This window comes from Lutjanus erythropterus, chromosome 11, assembly GCF_056507025.1.
Source record: "Lutjanus erythropterus isolate fLutEry1 chromosome 11, fLutEry1.hap2, whole genome shotgun sequence".
NCBI lineage: Eukaryota > Metazoa > Chordata > Actinopteri > Lutjaniformes > Lutjanidae > Lutjanus > Lutjanus erythropterus.
The window spans coordinates 19,538,751-19,551,509 of NC_139327.1; the positions used below are offsets into that span (position 1 = coordinate 19,538,751).

At 40.0% G+C, this 12,759-nt stretch overlaps 1 protein-coding gene across 4 annotated transcripts in view; it reads left to right on the plus strand.

The window, feature by feature from the left end:
- Positions 1 to 11,957, plus strand: part of nrg2a (neuregulin 2a) — a 115,386-nt gene extending 103,429 nt beyond the window's left edge. For 2 of the 4 annotated variants that reach the window (XM_084731175.1, XM_084731179.1), the window contains exons 6-11: positions 48 to 71; positions 2,592 to 2,694; positions 3,862 to 3,985; positions 4,136 to 4,263; positions 4,510 to 4,731; positions 10,745 to 11,957. In XM_084731175.1, coding sequence (XP_084587301.1) covers positions 48 to 71; positions 2,592 to 2,694; positions 3,862 to 3,985; positions 4,136 to 4,263; positions 4,510 to 4,731; positions 10,745 to 11,399 — 1,256 coding nt within the window. In that variant the 3' untranslated portion in view covers positions 11,400 to 11,957. The remainder of the gene's footprint in view (positions 1 to 47; positions 72 to 2,591; positions 2,695 to 3,861; positions 3,986 to 4,135; positions 4,264 to 4,509; positions 4,732 to 10,744) is intronic. The other 2 variants (XM_084731178.1, XM_084731176.1) reach the window with 1 other exon arrangement.
- The last annotated feature ends 802 nt before the right edge of the window (positions 11,958 to 12,759 follow it).

Sequence of the window (12,759 nt, forward strand, 5' to 3'; positions counted from 1 at the left end):
TGTTTCTTTTTGTTTTTCTTCCAACTGTCAACCCTCTGCAATGGCAGAGCATCTTGGGATTGAATTTATGGGTATGGAACAATCCATTTTGATTCTCAGTCCTAGCATAGTTACTAAATAGATGTTCTCCGTTGTGACTTGCTCCCGCTCCGTCTGTGGTGTGAACTGTAAATCATATCGTCCCTCGATTAACTGATCAATCAACCCTGCCATAACTCATTGTAATGACAAACCCTCAGTCAATGCAACTGATCTTCCATCAAACATAATTAACATGGATGTCATCACCTCTCATACATGTGCAATGGAAAAGTAGAATTAGCTTCTGTCTTACTCACGATAGCTTTTTTTTTGTTTTTGGACTGATTTTTGTTCCTCATTCCATCTGTAACAAGCATGATATATCATGTTTGTAGCTACCAGATGTCTTTCCTCAATCTTCAACTCTATCTATCCAATCCTTTTAGCCTCATGCCTTTAGTGTCTTTCTTTTCCTTTTGATATGCCATCTCTTTCCTTTTATTTATGTGTGATCTTGTCCATGTTTCTTGCATCACCCTGTCTGTAGGATAGCTGAAATGTATCTTTAAAGTATGAAATATAATGTCTGTGTTACTGGTCTGAATTATCCTTCAAGGAGTACAGTAGATGCTGTGATGTGAGCATGCATTGCTATATTTAGAACCCACAGTCATGTTTTTTTTTTCTTCTATCTGCCGCTATTTCCATCCTCCTTCATTGTTAGCTCTTGTTTTCTGCTACCTTTTCCAGCGGAGCGCTTCAGTGGTTGAGAGTATAGAACAGATGCTAAAGGTGTCATTTCAGAAATAGTGTAAATATAGAAGTACATTTATACACCAACCATTGAATATCATCATTAATATGATTATTATTTATCATTATCACGATTCCAAAACAGTTGGGTTGCTGTGTAGAAAGTAAATTAAAACAGCAAGGACAGACTGCAAGGATTTAAAAAATACTTTCCAACCTCTGCTCTGTCAAATACAGTTCAAAGACAAGATGTTTCGTGTTCAAACTGACAAATGTTATTGTTTTTGTAAATAAACACTCATTCTGAATTTCCTGTTCACAACAGGTTGCGAGAACATTTGGGACAAGGGCAAGAAATGGGTAGACTCTGTCTGTGATACAGAGGTGTGCTTATTTCCTGACCAGTCGTCGAATAGTCGAAGTCATAAAATAGCTGTATTTGTCTCAGTATGATTATTGTGCTGGTGTTTGATAAAGTGCTACAAAAAAGATTTGCACAAGATTCAACTATTGCAGAAAAAAGCTGCACAGGTTTTGGAGCAACACATGCTGCCACGGGACGTCCCTCACTGTTTTAGCAAGGAAATGCCAAGATGCATTCTGCTTGTTACAAGAGTGTGGCTTCATAATAAATGTGTGCAGGTACTCGACTGGCCTGCCAGCGGTTCAGACCTGCCTCCTGTTAAAAATGTGTGGTGCATCTTTCAAAACTTCAACGATTAATGTCCTCAGTTCTCAAACACTTATTGAGTGTTGTTAAAAGAAAAGGTGATGTAACACAGTGGTAAATATGTCCCCATCACAACTGTTTTGGAAGATGTTGCAGGCATCAAATTCAGAATGAGTGCATTTTTACAAAAAGCAAAAACATTTATCAGTTTGAACTTCAAATATATCATCTTTGAACTGTATTAAATCCAAACTGCAAATCGTTACATTCTGTTTTAATTTATGTTTTACACGGCGTCAGTCAGATATTTGACACAATTTGGTGTGCTGATGTAAAATGGCTGAAAGGAGAAAACCTCAGATAGAAGGAGTTGTACAAATTCAATTCATTTTTATTACATTATTTATTTCACTCTACCTCTTTGGTCCATCATTTACCCTGGGGGACACAAAGAGTCTACCTCAACCTCACACAGGCTCTTCTCTGGAAAAGCAAGAAGCATCAAGATTCATATTTAATGATATTTCATCTCAAAATTTGCTTGTTTCATAAATAACTGTAAAATAAAATCTCATTGTGTTTACTGAATGCCTGAGTAGATGAAGACTTCTATAAGTAAATGAGATTGTTGATCATGCCAAACATGTCAGACATTGCACATTTCTAATTCACATGTGCTCTGCTGCATAGTTTGCAGATTCTACTGGTCATCATTGAAGGCCTGGACCATTATAGTATCATATATAATTTAAAATGGCTTGGAGTGTTAGAGAATACAGTTGCTTAATATATCAGTCTAACTATTGCTGGGCCCCTGCCCCCACCCACGCCGCCTTACTGCAGCACAGGCAGCTACAGCATCTGTTGTATTTGTGATTATGTGAGAGAGGTTTGACTGTGAAGTGAGTTGTCAGGGGAGGAAAGATGAAGCTTCATACTGCTCAGGATTTAGTCCAAAAAAAAAGACAGAAATGTAGATTTACAGTGAAAAAGTGGGAACCTACACCTTCAAGACACTAATCTTTTTTTCTCCTTTTATTTCCCTTGCCGTGTGCATGTTGTGTGTGTGTGCGTGTGTGTGTATATGTGTGTGTGTGTGTGTGTGTGTGTGGGTGCGTGTGTGTGTTTGTGGGTGTGATGTTGACAGAGGCAGAGGAACTCTACCAGAAAAGAGTCCTGACAATCACGGGTATTTGTGTGGCTCTGCTGGTGGTGGGCATCGTGTGTGTGGTTGCCTACTGTAAAACCAAGTAAGTCCTGCTGATACATGTATCAGCTCATGATTTCTGAACATGTACCATTTCCTTTCAGATTTCTGTTACCAACTGCATTTTATTTTAAAATAACAATATGCTCAAGCTGCTGACGTGCTGTTAGCAGTGCCTGTAATATGCAATAATAGATTACTGTGTTAAAATGTTGTCTTTTTATATTTTTAGACATGTTTATAGGTTAAAGGTACGGTCCAGATTTTTTGAAGTGGGGTTGTATGAGGTACTTTTCCTACAGCTCCCGTCAAAAGATACTTGCAGCTGGACCTAACAGCTTTGCTGCGGGAGACACTGGTTTTGAAAACCCCAAAGTCACACAATGACACAAGCTAACTAACAGATCAAGGCAGCAGTAGACCCAAAACTTGCGTATTCTGCAAGGTAACATTACTGTTTTTGCTAAAGCGGTGTGGTGGCTTTTGAGAGAGTGACATCCGGCCTATAAAACAGCAGATAAGTACCAAGCAATATTTGGGGCTGAAAATTAAGGCAAAAACTGCAGTTTCTCGAATGACCACATGAAGCTGTCTCAAAAAGCGAGTCAAATCCCCAAAGACTCTTGTATTAAAATGCATAACCCTACAGCAGATCTAAGTACAAGTTTAAGAACAATTTAAGAATAATTTTATTGCTTATCCAGAGTCTATGATCAGAACTGCGTCCATAGCAACAGTCTGCAGTGTCCTTCCATACAGAACGAACAAACTAATTAAAATTGATTATTTAACAAAGCTGTGTGATAAACATGTTTAAACCCTGGTACAAAAATGGTTTTGGTCTCTACAACTGTACAGAGGATGACTGTTTATATAACTCACCCATTTAAATTAGGTTTGAGTGACAGGTGGGTACTATCACAGAGTAATCACTAGGCAGCCATTTCAACCATCCCAGCTCCACTCACGCTTCACCTCTTTGCCCATTTTCTGGATTAGTCAGGAGTTAGCCAAGTCACACACACTCCGTCCACTATTTGTTATACAGTCTATGATAACTACCTTATACAACCCCAGTTCTTAAGTATTTCCTTGAATAGTTAATCTAGTTCTTACATAAAGTAAAAAAAAGCATGTTAAATCATTATTTAAAGCTTCTTCACACAAAAAAAAAGAGTGAGACGATGACTATGCATGATTTTCTCAACAGGAAACAAAGAAAGAAGATGCACAATCATCTGCGACAAAACATGTGTCCAGAACATCCCAGTCGTAACCTACCTAACGGACCCAATCACCCAGGACCAGGCCCAGAGGAAATCCCTATGGTAGATGTGAGTTTCTGAAAGGATTCCAAAACGTTATTAAAGTATACGCACACAGATGTACACCAAATGGTTTTATGCTCAGTTATATAATCAAAGCTTGTCTTTTTTTTCCCACATTTTTCCCATCTGCCAAATCCATTTTTCCCCTTGACACAGTACATATCAAAGAATGTCCCTGCAACTGAACGAGTCATACGGCCTGCAACAGAGGGATCGTTCCCTGCCAGCCATGCCTCTTCCAGATCTCACAACTCTTCCACAAGAGCTCATTCATCAACCCACAGGTAAACACGCACTATGTGTCTGGCCTCATGCCTGCCTCACATTCAGCACTTTATACACAGAATCTCACACAAAGCAATTGGATAATTTAGTTAATGGTTTAAACGCACTGCTTCTGGAAACAGGTGCACTGATTATCAAGCTCCTTTTTTCAAAAAGTGGACTGTTTTTTGGGGGGAAAAAGAAAGAAAGAATCACACTGGGACATGCCTGGGTGTGTACGTGTTAACACCTTTTTTATTTGTCAGACATGAGGAACGGACATGGAGCCTGGAACATTCTGACAGCATCCTCTCTGACTCGCCGGGAATGATGTCATCATCCGTGGGGACCAGTAAATGCAGCAGTCCTGCGTGCATGGAGGCACGGGCCCGGCGCGCTGCACACTGTGGTTACTCTGATCCCCACCGGCCGGGCCTACAGTACGGAGACTCCTTCGACTCGCTGGGAGACTCTCCGCACAGCGACAGGTGGGAAACAGGCCTGCGTGGCTGATGTGGCAATGGGTTTGTTGTGAACATTTTGAGAAGTTTCCTCTCTCTGCTGGTTCTCTCTCAGCCTCGAGAGGCCAGTCAGGGCACTCTGTGAGACTCAGTGGAAACTGACACACAGCAGGCATGATGATGAAATACGCTAAGGTAGGCAAGAGTGAAAAACAGTGCTTATTTCAGTGGGAACTCTGGGCATACTGTAACATTATTTCTTGGCCAGTATGTAATTCTGATTGGCTAAAGTGTTCCCTTTAATTTTATTTAAGGAACAATGTGACATTTTGGGAAATAAACTCATTTGTATTCTCACCGTGAGAAACAGAAGAAGATATCAGTTTCACCTTTGTGTCACAGAGAGAGGTCCAGGATGCCCTTTTTCTTCCAGGTGAAGGCTGGGATTGGGCAAGTTATTGAAATTTAGTGATTAGTTACTTTTACTAGTTACTTCTCTTAAAAGTAATTGAATTGCTTTGTTAATTACTGCATATAAATGCAATTAGTTACTGGGAAAAATAATAGAAAGTAACTTCTAAATGTCTGCACACATAGCTATATTATTTTAGTGTAGCTACATTGCTTTAGTGTGACAGCTGTCTAATATTTATCTATCATTGTATCCAGTATCACTGATGGACGTTATTAATACTGCCAAAGACTCGAGGATGACAACGACTAGCGTTTCCACATGTAAGCTACACTTTTACCGCCTTGATTCAGACAGTAGAATTCTACAGACGACCAGAGATGGTGTGGAATAAACATGTTACCAAACCATCGCTACTGTAATTAAAAACTAATTATATGGTTAAAAGTTTATATTATACTATGATGAAAAGTAAGATTACATAATCTGAATTGACTTGCACCATTGTAAGGACAGCTGATGATAGCTGTAAACTGGGAAATCTAGGGACTAGGCTGTGTTTATCTGCTACATCTGCTGTCCTCTGTAGTTGTTCACTATTTTCAGGTAAGACAAAAGTGACAAGTAACAAGCCCATTTAAATTTGAGTAATTGTAATTGCATACTTAATTTGAAAAAGTAACTAGTTTACCACCAAAAGTGGCAGAATAACAGTACTGTGTTACTTTGTAAGACATCCCAAACTGCAACCCATCTTACTCCTCATGCCTAAACCTTATTAACCCAACCAACAGAGGCAATAAGTGCTAGCCAATCATTGTCGGAATAGGGTGAGTAAAGACTTCCCCCATCCTGGGAAGAAAAAAATGCCATCTAGAATGGGTTTAGCCTAGCTTAGCACAGTCAGGAGAGAGGAATTATGCCATTCAGCAATTATCCTGCACCTATTTTTTTTTACCACAGGAACAAAGATATTCTTATTTGACTTTGGACAAGATGGCAAATGAGCTTATGTCCCTTAATGTTGGACTGTTCCTTCAATGTGAATTAGAACATGACAGCTCAAACGGATTCACTCTAATAATGTTCTATCAGGTCTCTCTCTTTTTCAGTGGTGTTCAGTGTCACCCATGGCTTGAATATAAACTTGTTTGAACATATTTTTATACACTCCCTGATTTTGTTATGGACCCAGTAGTGACACCTCAAATCCCCCAAAAAATGCCCTCCCTGCTCTCTGCTGATGTTTTGAATTCCAACATATCCATCACTCAACAAGCCTACATTAGCACTGAGTTGGGAGGAAATGTTGGGATTTGGAAGCACTATTGGGTGCTATACTAAAATTATGCAGTGTATGTTTAAGCAACAACACAACACTCATAAAAACGGTTAGGTATTTTTGCTATTACCGTAGCACATGTAGTTTTGAAGAAAGGGAATGATGGCCCAGTTAGATAAAGCAAATCTGTCTTTCTTGACCCTGTAATTGAATACCCTGTATTTAAAGTTAGAAAAAAAAAACATGCCATAGGGTGCCATACATGAGGACACTCTGTCCTTTCCTTTTGTATAGCTTAAAGACAGGCCTTCATTCATCTTTGTTTGAAGTCTTCAGAATCATTATTAACCCCAGTGCCCTATTTCATTGAACTCTAATTATGCAGATCATCAGCCAATCAATAACAAATGATTCACCATTAGAAAAAGTGCCATACAATGAGAGCTCAATTGTACCTGAGAAAAGTACCCAATGAAGCCACATAAGCTCCAGTGGATAGGACAGTATGATATACAGATAGTAAACCTGAGACAGAGCCAAGATGGCTGCATTATTTTTCAACAAACAACAAAGTGGTCACTTTCTCAGATGAGTGGGACGTTTTAAGTAACTCTTGCACAGGTTTGTCAAAAAACAATAGACTGTGCAAGTGCGAAGCACAAGTATTCTCCTATGTGCACAGGTCACAGGTATGAAGCCACCTTCCCTTTTCACAAACACAAAGTTGAAATGAAAACAAATCTAGGTGAACTGCATAATACCAAAGAAAGATGTCCAGTTCAGAACCATCAGCTGGTGTGCATAATGACCTCAGATCATCTGCAGCAAAGATGCAATTGGATAAGCCTGCCTTTTCCCTGAACAAAGTTGGTATAAAGTTTTTAAGTGTATAATCAGACTTATCAATAGACTGTATAATAGATAGTGGATGGAACCACTACTACCATTTTGAAGCATTGAGTCTGACATTATGGCAATCACCATCTTGTTTTTTTGGAGCCAGAAGTGACCATATTTGGACAAGAGCGTAGAGCTGGGGAGGACACGCTATTGTAGCAACTTCCTAATCACAAGGCCCTAAAGCATATCATGCTTCATCATCTATTGTACTCTACATGGCCATAATTTACTGAATGAGCATCATGCTGTACTGAAGAAGACTTGAAATTGGCAAATGAGACCATTAACTCATTAGAAAACTCAATAATAAGGTCATAAATCACGTGAGAATTAGGGTCATTTTGCCATAAAGGTACATACAGTTTGATTTATTTTTACAACCAGTGGAGTTGCCTCCTGCAGGCCACTAGAAAGAATGCAGGTTTAAGGCACTTCTCCACTGTATGGGCCTATCAAAGGGAGGCACACTTAAGACCAGATGTAAAGCTTTGAACACATTAACAAATTCTAAATATGAAGTCATACTATATAAAACATGGCCTGATTTTCCTGAATAATAAATACTTGAGATGTTGAATGTCCAGGTCCAGTCATGCTTTAGCAGCTGAGCCAAATATGGAAGTAATGAGGCAAGGAAGCTCCAAAAGTCTTTATAGTTATTTAATGCATGCATCTGTAAAGTATTAAGACATTTTTGGGACTGACTACCTGACTGAAGGAGTGTCCTGCAGCAGTTTCTGGCTGCAGTGAAAACTCTGACATAATATAAATCACAAGAACTTGAAAATGAAATTGGACTATGCAATGCTGGAAATAGTTCTCTTAATGAATAGTGCCTAAAGCCAATAACCAGTGCCTTATAAATTGTCAAAAACTAACCAGACAAGATGTGTCCTGCCTTTTATGTGCTTGAGCTATAAGGTATCAGCAATGCCAGCGTACAGCAAACACATGTACGCAAATAGGGACTTGGCCATTGAGTTGTTATGCAGAGGCAGATTGCATAACCAACATCCCCACAGAGTCATTTCAGGTAACAAGCACCTCTTCCATCATGGTGGCAGCTTCTGCATCAGCTGAATCAGCAGTGTTGTGGGAATATCTCAGGCTTGTGTCCCACACAGCCTGCTGTAGTTTCCTCAAGGCAATAAACACACGATCCAAACACTCTGATCCACAATGATTCACCATCAGTGATATGGAAATTCTAAGTTGATTTTCAAGTGTATTGATGTGAATGTTTAGTTGGTGTATGATTATAGTATTATTACTGTTGGACTGTATGGGTAATGATGCCCATTACGTTTCTCATGTTTGACGATCCAAACAATTCAAATTTTTGCAGTTTAGGCCTAGGTGAAGGAGGGATGGAAAAGTGTCAACTATGACAACCAAGTATGCACCTAAGGATAAGACTCCTGTCAAACAAGAAAACACCTGTCTTCAATGTTTGATATCAATTTGCTTCCTTGGAAGACAAGTTGGCAAAGCTTTTTGAGCTATCATCTAAGAGTCATTAGTGGTACTACATCTTCAAAAACCTCCACATAGACTTCAGCATTCAGCCATGTTGGCCATGTAACCATAGCACATGTTTAAACAAAGCAGTAACTGTTAAATAACTATGTTAAGTAACTATGAGTTATGTAGACAGCAGATCATTCAACAATAATACAGGGGACTGAAGATTCAGGAAGTTGCACCACAACATTAGTTCATAGCTGACAGCTTATTGTGCACAATTAAGGAGCTGGTTAAACTATGGAAGAGGATTAGGCACGGTGAGATCTACATGATAATAATATTAGTAGTATATTAATAATCAGTCAAGATATAGTGGTTAAGTGTGCTTAATATGAATGCAAGAGCAGTGAAGTAAAGCAGAGTAAAAGCCAGACTTAAAATGCTTGTTTTTAAAAACTGTTAGAAAGTAGGACACTGGGTTGACTGGGTGATCTTGTTGGGCAGGTTTGTCCAGAGCCTAGGGGTGCAGACAGTTTAGTCATCGTCAAGCTTCAGTTTAGACTGAAGGGCAGCCAAAACGGCTGCTGAGCTTTGGCTTAAACCGTTTTCTGATATATAAGATGGACAACATGACATGTCCCCAAAAGTGTAGCCAAAAGATTTTGATCAGCCCCTGGTGGCTGGCTGCAGTATTTATCTTAAACTATGTCCCTTCCATGTTAGTAGATGGGACATGGGAAAATCGAAGAACAAGTCAAATGAATCTTTCCCAAAGATGCTTTCTGTCATTTTAGGTAGGTCTTATTATGCAGATTTATCATCAAGTGTTTGGGCTTTTTGATTAGGATTTTTTTTTTTCTGAGTCAGCTGGATGTATGGGAGGGGCTTCAATACTGCGGCTCCTAGTCTGACCACTAGTGTGCAGTTTCTGTCACCAAATGATGTGCATTTCAGCGCTTGTATCTGGGATAATTTGTCTTCATTTTTGTATAGTGGGAAGAAGTGGAGATGTGTTGTCCATCTTAATTTATAGTCAATGGGTTCAAGTGCTGAGATATAACCAGTTGATCTTACCATGTCTGTTTTGCATAATAATTTCTCTTTTGCAAATCATCAGCATCAACAGCTATTATGTTTTTACATTTTAAGGCCCAAGGATGTTAATTAAAGAAGGGGATTCACAATAGATTCTTGGGGACGCCACAGGAAGCTATTGCCCATGCAGATGTTTCCTTCCCATCAGAGACATTTCAGTTCCGTAGACAGAAATAAAAGAAGTCTTGAGTATATTATAGTATAGTATTATAGTATATATATATATATATATATATATATATATATATATATATATATATATATATATATATATATACTTTTTCCCAAATAAATTCAGCCTTGGAAAAAAAACCTGCCTCAATGCTATGAAACAACCTAAAATCATATACCATTTCTTAAAGAGATCATTATTGTGAGTTGAAGTATGTCAAAGTAAGTATGTTAGGTATTTTAGAAGATCTGTGACATCACCCATTGTTTTGTAGACTACTTTTGTGAAGGCTCAAGTTTGGCATTATGGGAGTTGCCATCTTGATTTTTTGCAAACAGAGCATGCATATTACTGATGATAACATTGAGCACGAGCCCATTCAGCAGTAAATAATGGTGGCCTTCTTGGTCATAGTCTTTCTTGTTTTACAACTAAACAGTACACTAAAATATGTTTCTGAAAAGATAAGTAAGAAATTAGCATTCCAAACCAGTCAACACTGGCCATGCATGGTTCAGGCTAATTTAAAACAGTAGATGGCGTGTTGAGTTGTTGTCAAACCATGAAATGAGGATTTTTATAAACTTGTATTATATTAACGCCAGCATTAATATGTTTCATCACAGTACAATCATATCATACAGTTTATAGCTCAAAAAACATTTAAGTATGCAGTACTACTTTAACTATTTACTCCCCTCTGTTTTTCCCACAGATATGTGTCGGCCCTGACGACACCAGCCCGCCTCTCGCCAGTGGATTTCCATTACTCATTGCCCTCGCAGGTGCCTACCTTCCAGATCACATCTCCCAATGCCAGCCATGCCATGTCTCTCCCTCCTGCTGTCCACAACCCGTACCCTCTAGAGGATGACCAGCCTCTGCTACGCCGCTATCAGGTGCCCCTTCACGATGCCCAGTGCCAGGAGCCCTATCGGCAACAGCGTCGTACCTATCTAAATGACAGCAGGGGCAGCCTGCCCTCCAGCCCCTACCGGCTGGCTGAGGACGAAGACTATGAGACCACCCAGGAGTATCTCTCCTCTCGGGAGCAACCAAAGAGAAGTGGGTCCAGTGGAACTGGTAGCCGACGCTGGCGGAGATCCAGACTGAACGGCCACGTGGCCCCGCGTGGATACGAGGCATCTCGGGACTATGGGTCTCGAAGCTGCCTAACAGATAGTGAGTCAGAGGAGGACGGTGAGAGCACGCCCTTCCTCAGTATGCAGAACATGAATGCCGAGCCCTCCACCATCTACAGGCCGGTGGACAGTCGGACTTCTCACTCATCGGGGCGGCACAGTGGGCATGGGAACATGCATACAAGACTTACACACTCACGCTCCAAACCGGACAATACACCCCATTAAAGAGTGAAAATGAACCAACAAAAATCAATATAGTATAGACCTGCATCTATAAGAAATATTTTTATTTTATATAACTGACAGATATTCTAAACAAATGAAATATTTATTTTCATTTTAGCAAAAGTTGTCTACTAGTTAACAGCAAAGACTTTTTTATAGGGAAAACTCTATTTATATGTACATTTTGATTTACAGCATAAAAAGATGTGCCAGTTTTTTCACAACGTAAAAAATAGAGTAATATTGTGGTGCCTTTTGCTGTATGCCGATGCCAGAGGGCCAGTGGAGGTTTTTGTAGCCTTTCTTATATGGACGCCTCATTTTTTATACACATTTATGTTTTTTTTTCTTCTCTGGTTTCCTGTTTTACTTTCTTTCCAAGTTGCATTCTTTGAGGAGTCTAGCCCCACTGGAACATAACCCCTTCCATGTCACGCAATATAAACCACTTCAACATAAAGTGTATGTTTACATTAATATGATTCGCCTGTAGGGTTTATGATTTTGGATCTAATAGAACGCCTGATAAATACAATGTAGATCCTTTTTGCCCTCTGACTATTGTCTACCGAGAGAGAACGAGAGAGATTGTGTGGTTGTGTGTGTGTGCTTGTGTAACTGCCTCTGTGTGTGCGTGTGTGTGTGCGTGTGTGTGTGCGTGCGCATGTCAGTCTGCTTGCATGTATTTGTGATTGTTAGATGAATTTCATTGTTTGTTGTGGTAACATCACACGTGTGGGTCTACTGGTGTCAGAAGAGTGTCTCAGAGGTTCACAGAATAGTGCTTTATCCAAACAGTTACCCCCTCCCTCCCCACCCTCCCAGTGTCAGTGTAGGTGGACAGGTAAGGCTGCTGTAGGGTTGTATGTTATGCAGGTCATTGCTTGATGTGTTTACAGCTACTCTGCCCCCTTTTCCCAGCCTGCCCCAGTTGAAGTCCCTTTTACTCCCCAGCAGGTTTTCCTCATGTTAGTCTGTTATGAGGCCAACAAACACCAAGCCGCTTGGCACAGGGTGACCCCTGCCATCAGAGGTGATGGCAAAACAAAAAAGATTGCATCTGTTTCCACTCAACTCAGCCCCCTGATCCCACGCCTCGTCATCCTTCTGTGTCCATTCTGTTTTTGTGGCTCATGTTAAAAGGCCACACAGTGTCTCAGGATTTCCACATGACCCCCCCACCCCCACCCCCACCCTCGCCTCCACTTTAAAGGGACAGCTTGCTCCAAAATCAAAAATACGCATTTTTTCCTTTGCCTTGTGATGCCATTTATCCTTGGTTTTGGTGTTGCTGGCGTTGCTTTTGTAGATCGACTACAGGGATGTTTTGCCTTCTTTTGAATATATTGCAAATAAATAG